The 17,788-nt window shown below is 44.9% G+C and overlaps 1 protein-coding gene across 7 annotated transcripts in view; it reads left to right on the top strand.

The window, feature by feature from the left end:
- Nucleotides 1–6,928, top strand: part of sypl2a (synaptophysin-like 2a) — a 37,303-nt gene extending 30,375 nt beyond the window's left edge. For 6 of the 7 annotated variants that reach the window (XM_026169192.1, XM_026169190.1, XM_026169189.1 and 3 more), the window contains one exon: nt 6,311–6,928. In XM_026169192.1, the coding sequence (XP_026024977.1) occupies nt 6,311–6,436 (126 nt within the window). In that variant the 3' untranslated portion in view covers nt 6,437–6,928. Of the gene's footprint in view, nt 1–5,430; nt 5,512–6,310 lie in introns of all 7 variants that reach the window. The other variant, XR_003272498.1, reaches the window with a different exon arrangement.
- The last annotated feature ends 10,860 nt before the right edge of the window (nt 6,929–17,788 follow it).

The raw sequence follows: 17,788 nt of genomic DNA, 5'->3' as shown, positions 1-17,788 counted from the left end.
GGCCGAGGGTTTGCAAAAAATAAAGAAAAGGCGTGAGACCATGGAAGCTCTTTCAGAGAGCAGCGAGACTGACACATTTACAACAGAACAGTGGGAAAGTTGTTCTCGAGCTTTGAGCGGTCGATACAAGGCTGACATACTTCAGGGCTTCATCTGTCACTGAACAGTCAACAGCTCCAAGCATCACTGTGTCGAGTAATGAGATCAAAACGTCCAGACAACAACAGCACAAAGGAAGCGCTCACTGGTTTCCTTCTTACACATGTTAATGTAGCTGCACGCAGTATTTGCTTGTTTGCTTTTAAAGAAAGTTGTGTTTACATGACATCAAATATTTTAAGGAAGAAATGTCCTTGAATTGAAAAATAAGTTACAATCCCATGAAAACTAAATCAAATGGAAAGCAGGTGCTACAAGCCGGTCCTCTGCTTCGTGTCAGGCTTTCGCACAGAAAAAGGATTGCCCCCTTCATCCGTCCTTTGTTTGTCACACAGATTTGTTACACAAACATGACGCTGCACATGTAAGAAGCAGTTTCCATTTACTGCACTGAGAAATCAGTGAAGGAGACACAACATGCCGTCAGTGGCGTTCCACAGCCGTGAACTTTGTTAGGTCTTGTGTTTCTGTCAGTGTGTGACCCTCAGACTCGCCTCATCACTGCAGCAGCCAGTCAGTCTTTGTTCTTCAGCAGGCTGCCGGTCAGTTCACCTGCATCCATGTCATGTTGGGGCGACTGTAGCCCCGGATAGAGCGAGTTGTCCTCGGCTCCTCCAGCCTGCGAGCCTAACCTGTTGCTCCGCGATGCTTCCTCGTGGCTGCAGTGTTAATGTGAGAAACATGTGCTGGTGTGAACGGATGAATGGGTGTTTCTAGAGTAGAAACGTGCTGCATAACAGATCCTTTAACTTTACGATCGTAGCTCAAGAGTTGGGAGTTCGTCCTGTAATCGGAAGGTTGCCGGTTCGAGCCCCGGCTCGGACAGTCTCGGTCGTTGTGTCCTTGGGCGAGACGCTTCACCCGTTGCCTACTGGTGGTGGTCAGAGGGCCCGGTGGCGCCAGTGTCCGGCAGCCTCGCCTCTGTCAGTGCGCCCCAGGGTGGCTGTGGCTACAATGTAGCTGCCATCACCAGTGTGTGAATGTGTGTGTGGATGGGTGGATGACAGGTTGATTAAAGTGCTTTGGGGTCCTTAGGGACTAGTAAAGTGCTGTACAAATACAGGCCATTTACCATTTACTGTAGATTTTTCTGTTTAAAAAAAGGCAGCTGGTCTTCACGTTGAAGCTTCTGGAACAGACCACCAGCTACAGCCTCTTACGGCACTTCCAGTAAAAGGTGCTGCTGTTTTGGACACTAGAGAAACTCGTGCTGCATCCACTGTGTCAGTGGCTCCACATTAAACACAAGCTGAGCACTACAGAGTCGTGGCCCAAGCCATCCAGGATGTTTTTAAGATGACAGAGTTACTGGATTGATGAGGTTACACAGCTGTTTGTACCCTTGAGTACCTGCTTAAACCTGTGGCAGGAGAAACAGACTGTCCCATGGTGGGATGGTGTTTCAGGCTGATATCCAGACACCTGAATGGATCCCAGTGCTGTGCTGTCTCTGTGTATCCAGCCTTGGAAGAGCCTGAGGCTCAGAGCTCATTCTGTCTGACACCAGGGGTCCTCCAGCTGTTTAAAGAAGACCACAGCATGCTGCTGCTGCTGTTAATAATGACATCCTCATTGCCCAGTTTACGGCTCAGTGCTCCTTTGAGCTCACCTGAGAGTTCATTAACCTGTCGTGAGGGACTGATGCAGGTTCTCAGGATCTCCAGGGACCTCTGACTTTCTTTCATAGTGACTGAATGAACAGCTGTGCACACGGTCCTCACTACCTCGTTCAGTTTGATATGTACGGTGGCCCCTAGAGACAAAGCATGTACAAACTCCAAAACACAACGGAAGTGCTCCAGGACGCTAGGGGCAGTGTTGAGCTCGATTTGCAAAATAAACGGCAAGTTGGTTGCAAACACATGGGCTGTGTGGGACGGTCTAGCAACCGTGATACTAACCGCTGGAAACGTGTCATACAACTGTGGTTGACATTAATGAAGGAGAACAGATTTTGTTCATTTGTTTGTTTCTACATGAGCTCTGTGTGATTAGTTATCTGAGGCTGAGACCACAGGACTGTGAACATGAGTGTTGGGCTTCATTTCTGTGCTGAACACTCATTTAAGATTAGCTAGTAAATAACAATTAGCTGATGTTGTTCATGAGACTAAAGTCATCTCACTGTGGTAATGTAAATATAATATGGACAATATTATAGTTATTAACATTATTAGCTATTACAGCAGTGAACATGAACTCCGTGTCAAACACTGAGCTTCAGTAAAGATTCAAGTTGCAGTTATTTATATTTCCTGTCACCTTAAATCTTCACTCAAGTATCTGTGACAGTGTGTATACAGATGTGTTATATATAAGAGACAAATATTGTTCTTTTAATATGTTGGTACTAAATGTGGCTCAGTGCTTACATATATGTGTAAAAAGAAAATGTACAAGCTGTGATAACTGTGTCTGATAGAATGAAGAGTAGACTGATATATGAAATATTCCTTTATTGGGTGAGAAAATCAGACCATGTCATAACTGCTGTAAGTCACACAGAATAGATATCAGAGCCTTAAACAGGCTGACGTCTTCTGTAAGAAGCTTTTCTGTCCCCCACTCGTTACCTGTATGAATGGCACCTGTTTGAACTCATCATCTGTATAAAAGACACCTGTCCACAGCCTCAAACAGTCAGACTCCAAACTCCGCCATGGCCAAGACCAAAGAGCTTTCGAAGGACACCAGGAAAAGTATTGTAGACCTGCACCAGACTGGGAAGAGTGAATCTACAATAGGCAAGCAGCTTGGTGTGAAAAAATCAACTGTGGGAGCAATCATCAGAACATGGAAGACATACAAGACCACTGATAATCTCCCTCGATCTGGGGCTCCACGCAAGATCTCATCCCGTGGGGTCAAAATGATCATGAGAACGGTGAGCAAAGATCCCAGAACCACACGGGGGGACCTGGTGAATGACCTGCAGAGAGCTGGGACCAAAGTAACAAAGGTCACCATCAGTAACACACTACAACGGCAGGGAATCAAATCCCGCAGTGCCAGACGTGTTCCGCTGCTGAAGCCAGTGCATGTCCAGGCCCGTCTGAAGTTTGCCAGAGAGCACATGGATGATACAGCAGAGGATTGGGAGAATGTCATGTGGTCAGATGAAACCAAAGTAGAACTTTTTGGTATAAACTCAACTCGTCGTGTTTGGAGGAAGAAGAATACTGAGTTGCATCCCAAGAACACCATACCTACTGTGAAGCATGGGGGTGGAAACATCATGCTATGGGGCTGTTTTTCTGCCAAGGGGACAGGACGACTGATCCGTGTTAAGGACAGAATGAATGGGGCCATGTATCGTGAGATTTTGAGCCAAAACCTCCTTCCATCAGTGAGAACTTTGAAGATGAAACCAGGCTGGGTCTTCCAACATGACAATGATCCAAAACACACCGCCCGGGCAACAAAGGAGTGGCTCCGTAAGAAGCATTTGAAAGTCCTGGAGTGGCCTAGCCAGTCTCCAGACCTCAACCCCATAGAAAATCTGTGGCGGGAGTTGAAAGTCCGTGTTGCTCGGCGACAGCCCCAAAACATCACTGCTCTCGAGAAGATCTGCATGGAGGAATGGGCCAAAATACCAGCTACTGTGTGTGCAAACCTGGTAAAGACCTATAGTAAACGTTTGACCTCTGTTATTGCCAACAAAGGTTATGTTACAAAGTATTGAGTTGTATTTTTGTTATTGACCAAATACTTATTTTCCACCCTGATTTACCAATAAATTCTTTACAAATCCTACCATGTGGATTCATGGATTTTTTTTTCACATTCTGTCTCTCACAGTTGAAATCAGATCAAATCACTTTTATTGTCACATCACATGTGCAGGTACATTGGTACAGCACATGTGAGTGAAATTCTTGTGTGCGAGCTTCACAAGCAACAGAGTTGTGCAAATACAATAATGTAAACAAGCAAAATACAAGAATGGCTACATCTGAAACTAATAAATATATGTACAATATATAATAGTGTATGCATTTCTGGATGTGTATACTAAATATTTTTCTACGTGTGTGCGTGTGTGTGTACACATTTTACAAATTAAATAGAGTAAACAATAAATAAAATATATAAAATATACAGAGTTGAGACATGTGCAAAACAGTGGCATTACTGTACAGTATGGAGTGCATAATGTTGAAGTTCCAGTAGTGAAGCTGAGGTGTCTATGACGTGTTCTGCAGTCTGATGGCCTGGTGGAAGAAGCTGTCTCTCAGTCTGCTGGTACGGGACCGGATGCTGCAGAACCTCCTTCCTGATGGAAGCAGTCTGAACAGTTGATGGCTGGGGTGACTGGAGTCCTTGATGATCCTCCCCGCTTTCCTCAGGCACCGCTTCCTGTAGATGTCTTGGAGGGAGGGAAGCTCACCTCCAATTATCCGTTCAGAGCACCGCACTACTCGCTGGAGAGCTTTCCTGGAGAGTTGAAGTGTACCTCTGGTGCAAATTACTGACCTCTGTCATCATTTTAAGTGGGGGAACTTGCACAATCGGTGGCTGACTAAATACTTTTTTGCCCCACTGTATGTTGGGCCATGAAGTCTACACCGACCCATCCTTAAAATTCAGGGAAATGAAGGATGCATTTGAGGGCCGCATTTCGAGCAGCCTTTGAATTGGGACACCCTTCGTCATGTTGCTGTGATGTAATCGACCTTAAAATGTGGCCTTTAAGGCTGCAAACCCTGAATTGGGATACAGCCCAAATCCGGTCATTGGTACTTCCTGGCTTGTGTAGTTACTAGGTAACAAAAGCTCAACACTGCCCCTAGCGTCCTGGAGCACTTCCGTTGGGTTTTCGGAGTTTGCACGTGTTTTGTCTCTAGGGGCCACCGTACATATCAACTGTAAGAGCTTGTGGAACAGAGAGTGTTCACCAGTTTCCCAGTGAGCCTAAGCAGTAACACACAGGCAGTCCCAGTGGTGTAATCATGTACAGCGAGAGGAATCTGGTCAAACTGGGTCCATGGTTGTTGTTTTTCAAATGAATGCAAAGGTTCATAAGTGGTGTTTGTGGTGCTTCATCGAGCCCTGCAGAAGGTGAGAGCGTGTAAAGGCAGCAACTTGTTTTTACGTGGCCGGTCATATCAACTTTAATATGTTCAACAATTAACAGCAAACGCACAAACTGTTCACTCAGAGATGGAAAAGCTCAGACAGATGGGACAGAACAGGAAGAAGAGAGGTTGTGTCTCAGTCCTACACCGGGAAAATCCTCATGTATGTTTGTTTGTTTGTTTGTTTGGCCCCCAGCTGTAAAAGGCTGATGTCATCAGCGGGTGGGAAAGCATGGCAGCTTGTGACTGAACTAACGAAGCGACGTTTGATGCCGAGGTGAATGTGATAGCTGAGAACAGGAACCATGCACCTGCTAAAGGTCACATCTCTATATGGACTTGTTTCTTTCATAGTGGGAAACATCCAGCAGCCTTTCTGTTATTGAAATACTTTGTGGGATATAAAGCTGACCACAGTAACGCTGTGCTGCTATAGTTGGGTTACATAAAGGGTAGCACAGAATATGGAGACATGATGCTCATGATCCAGCTGCATATCAGCTGCTGTGCTGTTAGCTCAGCCAACCAGGAGAACTCCTGAAGCGTGTTTGCATCTTTGTTTGAATGAAGTTGTGTAAGATCAGTAAACCTCAGAGCAGCAGCAGCAGGGTCAGCTGATCACAGCTGTTCAGGTTTAAATGTAAAGTCAGCTTCAGTCTGTTCACTATCAGTAAAACTGAAACCGCTTGTGTTCCCCTGCACCAGTTTACTATATCAATATAAAGGTTCAGCTGGCTTTGCTGATGGAAACGTCTTCAAACAAGCTGCTTTGGACTTTTTCACTTGTAAAGAAGTATTTCATGTGTTATGTTTAAAACCATTTAAGTACAGTTGGACCTCTGCATAGGACTAGGCTGCAGCAGAAGTTAACTCCAAACAACGACACGTTCTCTTTAAATGTTGTGTGAATGAGTGTGTTGAAGCTGTAGTTACTGAGGCCAGCTCAGTCATCTTTGATTTAAGGTAACAGTTTAGCTCACGGCTCTTTTGAAATGTGGCAGAAATGTTTTTCTGTCTTCTTTTTCTCATGTTTTACATTTGAATGTCATCACTTGTGTTTTCATGTGTTTCTGCAGATTTTTGGCTTTCTGAACCTGATCCTGTGGGCAGGTAACTGCTGGTTCATTTACAAGGAGACTCCGTTCCACAAGGTTCCTGCCCCCCCCACCACCATGCAGGAAGGCGGAGCCCCGGGACCCTAATCATGTAGTTAGGGTTCCCCAGCACAGCCACGCACCCTTAAAGAAAAGCTTGATGTCCCACACTGATGTAGAGAAATCCCCCCAGTGAAACACTGGTCTGTAGCAGCCCCCTCCAGCTTTAGCGTGTCAGGACCCTCAGCTCACATCCACAGGTGGCAGCTCCCAGCAGGGCCCCTCAACATTTGTTCTGGAGATTCAGCACTGCAGCTGCTGTTGCATGCTGCCTGAAACAGTCACACTACAGTCTGCTGTGTTTGTGAAGCCTTGCATCACTGCAGGCTGGTTACACACTGACTCCAGGAGCTTTTCAGGACACTGTGTTTGTCTCATTGCAGTACTCTTACACTACACTGTACTTTAAATGTCTCCATGTAACACTAGTAACATTATTTATGTTTGGCTCTGATGTAATTACAGCGCACTGATTACTGTTTGTGTTGTTGATGCTGAATTTGTGTTGATGCCAAAGGAGAAAAAGCCGTGACTGAAATATGTTCTGTCTCCTTCATTCGTATCACTGGGGTGAGCTCGTATTAGTGCAACACTGGCACACACATCGAATGAACTGATTTCATTCAAACAGTGTGGAGAGAGTAAACAGCTAACAGATCCTCTGCTTATTGAAGAGTTTCAGTCAGGTTTCAGAGCTCAGCACAGAAACGGCTTCAGTGAAGGTTACAGACGATCTTCTCTGACAGTGGACTCATCTCTGTGCTTGTCCTGCTCGACCTCAGTGCAGCGTTCCATGCTGTCCACCATAATATCCTATTAGAGCGATTACAGCATGAATTAAGTGCGGCAGTTTCATTTATTCCTGACGATGGGAGTCACACGCTGAGCTGCACTGCTGGGACCACTTCCTTTCTCCTGTGGCAGCATCAGCTCACTCAGAGACATCCATTCATTCTTCCTCTTCTTCTTCTTATCGGGGTCGTGGAGGGTGGAGCCTCTGAGCTACCACAGGGCGAGAGGCTCATGGACTGATTGCAAATATGATGCAGGGTTAACACACAGAGACAGCCTAACTCCACCTGACTGTGGAGGGAAGGCGGAGTACCTGGTAATAACCCACACAAACACAGTGAGAACATGAAGTCCACACACACTGGTGGGTGGTGGAGTCGAGCTGGAACAGTGCTGAGCGTTCGAAGGCGTAGCGTGCGGTTTCATTCCTGTGCAGATGATATTCAGCTTTATGTATCGGTGAGTCAGGTAGACCTGGATGGTTGTTGGAGAAACATGGTACCTGTCAGATGCTCACTCTGGTCCAATCGAGCTGTCATGTGAAAAGGCTGATTCCTCAGCACAGTCCTGTTTGGCACCATGTGAAGCTTGAAACAAGCTCCTTCATCAGCTCAGAGCTGAACTGGCAGCTTCTCTGTACCTCAGCTGCTCTTTGTGTCTGTTTGATCAATAAACATGCTCTCTGCTTCTGGCCATTTGTAAACATAATGAAGAAAACCTAGAATAATGAAGCACACACTCTTTTAATAGGTTGGGAGTGTGCCTGTGCTGTGAGGCCCTGCCTCCCTGTGCTTATGTGCAGGTGCATTATAACTCGTGTTATAATGAAACTCCAGGGCTAGAGTTGCTCATGCACTGCTGAAGCAATAACACATTAGTGTATTTGTTTTTGATTTAGGAGCAGGCAGTACATCCTCGCTGCTTCCATGACTCCCAGTATGTCACAGACTGGTTCACCAAAGATCTGACCCATGATTCACTTCCTTACCACTGAATCAGGCACAGAAGCAGCGATGCACCAAATGGAGCCGGGACATCACTGATCACGTGCCCTGCTCGTCTGGACAAACCAGGCCTAGGCGCAGTGTGCAACGACCAGCGCTAGCCTGTAACAGTGTGCATATGAAAGCACTGTATAGCACTGCTTTGTTCCATTTTTGCAGTGTGTCTAAGGTTAGAAACATCCTGTCTTTCAAATGATTCTTTCACAAACAAAAAGCTTTTTTGTGGCCTCCAGTTGGCTCAGAGGTCGTAGTGTTTGTCAGCAGGTGGATATAAGCGGAGGTACTTCTGCCTGCTTTGGTTACTCACATTTTAGCACATCTTTGCTCTTCCTCTGGTCTGTGCTTCAGTTCAGGGCTTCCTGGTGCTTCATGATGTCGTCTGTTCGTGTCCACGTTTGTATTTCAGGTGTTGACGCCACCTGTAAGTTCTATTAAAAGATCCTCCAAGCAGCCTGTGCTGCTGCAGAAGCTCCACCCTGCTGTCTCAGTAAGAACAGTAAACATCCCCGTATATTACACATGCATATTACAGTGCTAAGTATGTATGCTGGCACTGAGGTGCCCCTCTTATCAAACTGTACTTTATTTCCTCTGCAGAGGATGTGCAGGTAGCGGTGTCACGATCAGCGTTTGCAGTGCATTCAGTGGAGGAGTGGTGCAGCCATGTCCACGGCAGGCATGATCTCCTGTCTCGTTCAGTGGTGCATCATGGGTAATCTCAGTCCCCCACTGAGCGTGCTCCTGTGACTGGCCAGCACGTCATGGAGTGGGTGAGAGCTGTTGTCCAGCATTGTCTTTATCTTGGACAACATCCGCCTCTCAGACACCACCCTAAGAGAGTCCAGCTCCGTCCCCACTACGTTACTGGTCTTGTGCATCAGTTCATGCACAGCTGTTAACCTGCTGTCCCAGCATGCAACAGCATAGAAGATGGCACTGGCTACAGCAGACTCATAGAAAATCCTATTGTGGGACAGATGTTAAAAAACCTCAGCCGCCTCTGACAGCAGAGTGAGCCGGTGGATGGAGCCGTGTAAGGGTCTCATCAGTGCCACAGTCAGGGCTTCTTACACTGAGGAGGAGGAGGGAGACAACTCAGCGGTGACTAACTGAACGTCAGGACCAGCTTAAATGGCAGACAGCTGATTGTCAGATTGATTCAGGTGTGTCCAGGAGAATCTGAGCTCCCAGGAGGATCCTGTCTCTGTAAAGTAGGTCACCACAGAGACAGGGGAAACAAAGGGCAGGGACAGAAACGGGGGAGATGCACAGGAGGAGTCATACCATTCCCTGAAGACCACTTTGAACTTCCAGTGTAGACCCTAGAAGGTCCAGGATCTTATTACAGTTGTAGTCTGCCGGCTCTGTGTTATTAGCCTCCTGTGAGTGTTGCAGGAGCGCAGCAGAAGCCGTCTGCGCTGCCAGCCGGACCACCTGCAGTACAGATGGACCCGTGCTGCCACTCACACATTCAAGCTCAAGTGTATTTATACAGCACAACAGGCCATGCTGCACAACGTGCTTGTCAATGTAAAAGGCCACTATAATAAAATGCACAACAATGATGCAGTAAAATATAGAACGTCAATAAAAACAACAACTAAGGCTGTTAAAAGCGAAATGTTTGTGTCAACGCGTGCTAAAAGCCAGGCCATAAAAACGCGCCGTTAGTAATGATTTCAAACGTCCGAGTGTTTGTGCAGATCTGATATTAGCAGAGTGTGGGCCTCCCACTCTGTCACCACCATGGTCCCTCCAAGCTGCAAAAATCGAACCTGCAATTAACGTGAATACTTGAACAACTCTGTCCTGCAGTGTGAGTCAGTGACTGGCTGCTCCTGTATGGGATCAGAACCATGCCACCTTATCCCACAGTCCAGCCAATGATGCCATTCACATTCGTATATACGCAGCCAATCAACGTCGCTGACAGGCTATGACAGCGTCCTCATGCGCCCACACCGGTGTTGTAGCGAGCAAAGCGGCTGATGTGGCGTGAAGCCACGTTAATGACAACGTGTACAACCCAGGGGCGATTCTAGGATCAGAGATTTGGGGGTGCTGAGCACCCAGAGAGCTGCCCAGCCAGCCAAGATAAACCCGTCTCTGTCAGTCCCTGCGTCCTTAAATGTTGTCCCGAGTTCCCTCTGACTGTCTCCTCGGTGCATTTAAACCCCTGCTCCTCCCTGTCCTCCTCGTCTGCTGTCTTCATCTCCGTCATCAGTCATCATAACTTTACCATCTCTGTGCAAGTCTGCAAATTTCTTTATTAAATCATAAGATTCTTAAATTCCTCAAGTCTCTCTGTGCCTGGGTCCGAGTCACAAAACATGACATCACTGTTTTGTACATTTGTGACTTTTTTGAAAAGTCTGTAACAAAACCATCAAATCTGATCAAGGTTATTTAAATGCTGCCAAAGAAGAATGGATTGGAATAAATAAATACATATGCTAACCTTCATTACTGGGAGAATAATGAATGATGCTCACAGTGAGTAAGAAGTAAACTGACTGTATTTTTTGGACAGAGATTCACTTTTAATGTGTGTTTAATATAATACAGACACATAAAAATACACTCCAAAAACAGAATAAATTATTACAAAATATTCATTTAAAAAATGGAGCCAACTCTGCCTGTGGTAGCATGTATGAAAACATCTTTACTGCAGATGCTAATTTTGTGTTGTAAGATTTATGGGTTTCATGCTTTCATAGTGGTGCTTGGGACAGCTTGACCTTTTCTCAGGTGGTCCACACTGTAACAAGTGTGAGAAACACTGATAAGTGTGTGTGTGCTTTTGGAAAACATTTAAAGCTGCTGTACAGAATCTTTGAAACAAGCTTAAAACACTTTTAGAAACAGAGCATCTGCTTCTCTTTACAGCTGCTCGCTCCACCAGGACAGTCTTTGGCACTGATAGTGTTTCAAATGTGATGCACGTACTGCAGCAGTCATACAGACAACTGGACGGTCCAAAGGTTGGCCGACCTGTTACTGGCTGAGGTTTCAGTAGAGTTGTGGCTGAACCACATACAAATATATCATTAATTTTAATCTCCCGATCAATGATAATGTTATGTTGGGATGTTGTTAAAGAGGCTCAAAGTGTTTCAGCCCAGTTTGTTTAGCAGATTCTGTTTAGCAGCTTTAATACAGGGAGGACACAACTTCCAGACTGTGAGTAAAATCAGGTTTTCCTCTTTGTCAGGTTCACAGTTTCTGCCTGTCACTGCTCCCTGTCTGTTTGCTTACCTGCTTCTTCCTCACGTTCCCTCTTTGGACTGACAATCGAACACAAATAGATTCAATTAGATGAAAAATTACATTAATATGAAAAAACTACTATTAAGATCACTAATGAAAAGTCCTCTCAGTGTACTTTCAAGCAAAAGGCAAATAACCAAACCACACGAACATGTAATAAAGGATAAATATTGAAACACTGATCCAACATTATTCCTGATTCACAGGTCATTTGATTTTACACTTTCACCTGAATGTGGCTCCTTTTTTTGAAAAACCTTCCTTATATGCACCTGGCTGTCTATCTGTACACACACACACACACACACACACACAACAGTTATAAGGTTAATGGGCATCCAGTCAGTCAGTACCCATTCCAAACAGGACAGTGTTAAGTTTTAGAGTTTAAACAGGCTGTATTCAATGGGAGCAACAGGACGGTGCTGATTTCACTGCAGAGCAGGGCGGATTGTAGGGCAGCGAACATCGTCGGGAAACACGTTTCCCACACTGCAGGTTACCTGGTGTCATGTTTTTCAGCTAAAGAGACACGTGGCCTGAGAGGATGGAAGTCGCAGACAGAATATCAGAATAGTTGGTGTTGCAGAAGGCGCAGAAGCGAATAGCGTCACCGATTTTGCCGCAAAGTTTCTGGAGTAGATAACTTTGACCGCCCTGTTGTTATTGATCGAGAAGAAGCCTTATCCCCAAACCACGCAGCGGGGAACGACCGAGGCCCGATACTATCCGATTGCACTACTTCACAGACAAGGAGAAGATCCTGAGACTGTCTCGTAATAAAGGAAACTTACACTTCGACGGGTCTCCAGTTTATATTTTCCCCGACACAAGTCCTGAGGCTGGGCGGATGCGAGCAACCTTCAATCAACTGAAGCAGAAACTCCGCAGCATCCAACACAGCTGTGTTATCCAGCCAGGTGGTTACAGCAAACGGCTCCAGAGACACGAGAAATGTATCCCGTCCAACAAGCTGATCACATCGGAAGGTGAAACTGGAGGAGGCGCTGGCAGCTGATCGAGAACGACGTTACCGGACGGTCACGCTCACTGACTGAGGTGGTAAACTCTTATTCAGGTCAAATATGTTATTATGCTGCTCAGGACATTCTTACATCTTCTTCCTTTCTTTGTTCTGTTTTCAGAGAATGAATTATGTGTCCGCAGGTAAATTCATAGCTAATATTTAAATGGATTAATATTAAGGGGATTTAAGTTACAAGATGATGTTTATTCTCTTACCAATGTAATCTCTCCTTGTATGTAAACCATCATAACAAGGGTTAAGGTCAATGGCAGAGCCTGAACTACTTTCTTTCCCTTTATTAATTTTATTATTATTGATATTATTATTACTGTGAGTGTGCTTTATCAAACTTTATCAAAATGAAACTGGATATGAATAATATAAATCTTTGGGAGCTTAGTGGTAAGTCAGATGTTCGTGTCTCTGAGCTGAGACTTAAATACTTTTGTTGTATGGAGGCCTCTCTGTGCAGGGAGGGGCAGAGACTGTTTCAGTGTTCTGTTTGGGTTTGTTTGTATTTTGTTTGGAGGCCATTTTATTAAAAAGGAGGGGGAAAGGGTTTAATTGGGTTGCAAATCTTTATTTACAAGTTAAATAATGGTTATTGATAATTATTAAAACCTAGTAAATTTTGTGTCATGGCATTGTAAAGGACTCAATGGTGCTGTTAGCGGGGCAACATTCTGGCACACCTTAAAAAGCTGGGGACAGATATAGGATACTTGCAGGAAAGCCGTTTGAGAAACAGGATCATCAGAAGCTACGTGGAGGATGGAGCGCAGGTGTTTCATTCACAGCTAAGAATAGGGTCTGATAAACGTACTATCAGACCCTCGTGGACGTTATATCATAGTTACAGGGAAACTTTATAACAACCAGGTTACACTAGCAAATATTTATGCCCTAATGTTGATGATGCAGGTTTTATTAAATCATTTATATCCTCTTTACCTAATATGGACACCCATAAACTGATGGTTTTAATTTCGTTTTGGATCCTACGACAGATGTTTCCAGGGGCGGACTCAAGCTGTGATCGATGTGGCCAGAATTCTGCCTCGTTGTCACATGTTTTGGACATGTCCTAATATCGCCACCTGCTGGTCTAAATGTTTTTAAAAAACAGCTCCCACAGACACAGTAATGGCACTTTTTGTGGCACCATATCTGCTCCAAGATTTTACACATTGGTCTGGGCAGGTGGGGGGGGTTGTTTGTTTTTTTCTCCCCCTCCTTTGTATATACTTATTTAGGTATATGTATGTATAGACACAGATATATGATTGCTTATATAATGGTAATTATACTTTATGTAAAAGGAGAGGAAGGAAGGGAAAACTCTGTCACTGTAAATGAGATACATACTTTGGTGCCTGATTTGAGATATGCGTGGACCCTTTTTTATTCAAAACATTTCATTTGTTCTACAGACAGGCACAATTAAACCCAATATTTAGCTTCATCATTAGGATTTTTATGCGTGACATCTGTTTGTAGACTTATAGAATTGTATGTAATTATACATGTATGTTGTATGCTGAGGTAGGATCAAATGAGTTTACCTTTAAGTCTGTTTGTACCAACCCTTTCTTTGTCTCACTGTTGTTTAAAGTGTATTTTGTTGTTATTTTAGTCATGTTCAAAATAAATCAATCATTCAGTGACAAATAAAATCAAATAAATAAAAATAAACAAGGCCTGACTCCTACCTAACTCTTTTAAGCCAGGCACTTCCACCTCCGCTCGCTGCGTCTCAGCCACCATCGCTCTGGCAGACAGAGCGCTAGAGCCAGAGCAGGGGAGAGCTGGAACAAACCATTTTGGAAGGGAGGGGGGGTTATCTATACTTTTGTTGTTAAAGTGTTACGTCTCAAACAAGTACAGCACTGTATGCTTTTTATATTTTTAGTAGTGTGTCACACAAACAGCAAATATTGTAAAAAAAAAGGAAAAAAAAAAAAAAAAAAAAGAAGTAAGAAATCTTTGGGGGTGCTTTGATTCATTTTGGGGAATCACTGAAGCACCCCCAAAAATGGGCTAAAATCGCCCCTGGTACGACCATTGGAGATGTGAGCAGGGGCCCGTTCTTCGTACGTCGCTTACTACATCCAAGATCAAATCATCGCGCTAACCGTGAGCTCGCTAATCCGGTTCCCCGAACACACCTGCTGTTGACGATTACTACAGCTGGACGCAGGAATGTGACATCACTGGGTGTCGTAAAAGGGGCTACGCATCGATAGTAGAAACATTGATCGGCAACCCTCTGATTGGTCGACGAAAATGTCGAAGGGGCGTGCTCGGTATTTTCCGGCAGCAGAGCAAGAACTCTTGAGTGAGGGATTTCAGGAGTTTCAGAGTTTAATTAAAACGCAAGGGAACACTGCAAAGGCTGCAAAAGCAAGGAGAGAGGGCTGGCAGAAAGTTGCTGACAAATCAAACTCGTAAGTAATTCAATAATAACAATAATAATGGAGTGGATTTATATAGCGCTTTTCAAGGCACCCAAAGCGCTTTACAATGCCACTATTCATTCACTCTCACATTCACACACTGGTGGAGGCAGCTACGGTTGTAGCCACAGCTGCCCTGGGGCAGACTGACAGAAGCCAGGCTGCCATATCGCGCCATCGGCCCCTCTGGCCAACACCAGTAGGCGGTAGGGTAGATCTATCATATGACACTATATTGTCCAATATCATATGGCATTATATTATATTATAATATGTTATATTATATCCCCTTTCACATTAGAGCCACAACAGGACCCACTAGAACATGGGAACAAGTAAAAGTGGAATACAGGAGTATTCTACAGAATGGTAATATTTATCTCTTAGATTGCTTTTCGTCTCTTGGCAAGGTAATACTGGCCTGTAATACTCTGTTAGTTTGTTCATAACAGCAACCAAGAAAAGGGCAGAGGAAAAAAAGACAGGTGGTGGTCCTGCACCCCCTCGTCAACAAGTTGGTTAAGTAAATAATACCCTCACGGGAAAATCGATATCTCTCTATGAGCACACTGTCGCGCTGAGCTAAAGGATCCTGTCTGTCCCGCAATATACGCTGAATTCTGAGGACTCTCCTTATCAATCTTGCACCTTCCGCAATGGGTTGCTCGCGTATACGGACAGGACATGGCTGCGACAGGCTTCCCAAATCCACCTTCGCTTTTATAGCCGTGGTCTCCCATCTTGATTACACGAAGTAATTTACAATTACTACTCTGAAATATGAATTACATCTGTAATAATCACATACATGTAATAGAATGTTAATAGTACATTTCCCTTTTTTAGGAAATGACCTGTATGTATCTGTGTGAAATCAATAAATGGATCAGGTGCTGCATTGTCTTTAGTTACATTGATGTTATTTATTTATGGTGAAACAGTGGTGGAATATCGCTGTTGCTTTCGTATAAATGAAGCGGACATACCTGCGTGGCCGCGATCTAATCCTGTTTACATAAAGTAAACCTGCTCGGGAGCAGGTTTACGCTTACGGCTCTGTTGCTATGACAGCAAGTCCCGGATGAGCTTCGGGGAACCGACTGATCCAGGATCACGCGAAATCGTCAACAATCTAATCCGGCTAACCTACTTAGCGAGGTACGAAGAACAGGCCCCAGGACAGACGGAACTTTGTTGTTTGCAAAACTCAGTTACTTTTTTGAAGAAGTAACTATATAATTAATTGCCCAACATTGGTCTTTATATCCTGTATTTGCAGACAGAGTTACAGACTCTCTCCCACAGAGTCAGACTCATAATACAGTCAGAGCTTTATAACAAAAAAAAAAAACAAAGTTGTCTTTTCAAAATTGCAGTTGAAGTTATTTTTCCTTCCAACAGTGTTAACATGCTGCACAGGTCATGAACAAGATTTTTGTTTTCATTGTAAGTGGGATAAAGCAGTTAATTAAAAGTAGTCTAACATAAATGCTGTAATTTGTTATTTTAATAAACATGTAACTTGGATGCTGGCGTGACCACAGTGACCACGTCTGCTGTTGCTCACCCTGGTCCAAGGGCCGCTCAGGGAGTTTGTGTGTTCAGACACATGAAACATTAGAGGGAACATTGGTCACCACCACACTTTAGTCTGTGGATTCGTTAACGTTAGCTTATAGTTGTTTCTGGAGCATAAATACACAACTCAGACAGGTAGAAGCTCGCTGTTAACTGACTTAGAACCAAAAAGTAGGATGTTAAATTAGACAGGAACAGGGAGGCCAGCGCTGGGGTTACAGGCTCCTTAGTGCCCGTCAGCAGGCGAGCAGCTGCATTTGGACCAACTGGAGATCATGAAGAGAGGCCTGGTCCAAACCAAAGTACAGAGAACTGCAGCAGTCCAGTCTGCAAGTAATGGACACATGAATAACACGTTCACAGACATCAGCTGCAAGGTGTGGCTTTACCTTGGCTCGCTGTCTCCAATGGACAACGCTGGAGTGGACTACTGCGCTCACCTGACTACACAGTTTGACTTCCAATAGGAAAGATCAGCGTGTTAAAAGCTAACTAACTAACCAGGCTGCGCCTTTGGTAAAATTCCCTTCCAGGTTCCTGTGTGTGCCTTTGCTGGTTATAGGAGTGCCTGTCATACTCAGCCGCCTCCACAGGACGCTGCTTAACTCCGCACTCGCCTGCCTGCTCACCCTCCAATGCTCCCTTTTCACTGGTGCAATATCCATGTGGATTACTGGAAACGCTGCCTGGACTCATTCTCTTCTTCTCCTCACCAAGACCACATCCTTTCACTGATCTGTGCCACCTCCTGGCAAACATTATCCCGTGTGAGTGTACGATACAGAACGCCGAACTAGGTCCTGCTGTTTGTGCTGGGCTTTAGATTGGTTAACAATGATCGCCTCAGGTGCTGGTGGGCAGCAGGGTGCCGGTACAAATGTGCTACTCTTACATGAAGACAAAAGAAGAGGCAACAAGAGAGAAGGAAAGGCAGGCGTGTGGCAGTGAGGGACTGTTACAGGGAGAGAGCTGGCTGATATGATGGAGACAGAAGGAAAGAAGGCCGATATATGCAGGAGAGCAAGCAAAGTTCCAACTGTTCCATCATGGTGTGGACAGGAAGTGAAATGGAGGAGAAGATCAAATAGTCTGGTGGAGGTAAGTGTCAGACAGGAGCAGGTGGAAGAAGGATGAATGGAGGAAGCTCAGAGGATAATGTACCTGTGCAGGTGTGCAGCTGTGGCACTCTAACCAGGCTGTCTGGTACATGATAGAGGAGTACCAGTCTATGCAGAGGGGACAAAGTGGGTGGCCTCTGTCCCTTAACAGGGTCGTG

Source organism: Astatotilapia calliptera, chromosome 5 (assembly GCF_900246225.1).
Source record: "Astatotilapia calliptera chromosome 5, fAstCal1.2, whole genome shotgun sequence".
Lineage (NCBI taxonomy): Eukaryota > Metazoa > Chordata > Actinopteri > Cichliformes > Cichlidae > Astatotilapia > Astatotilapia calliptera.
Note: the sequence above shows the minus strand (reverse complement) of the source record. Positions and strands in the feature narration are given on the sequence as shown.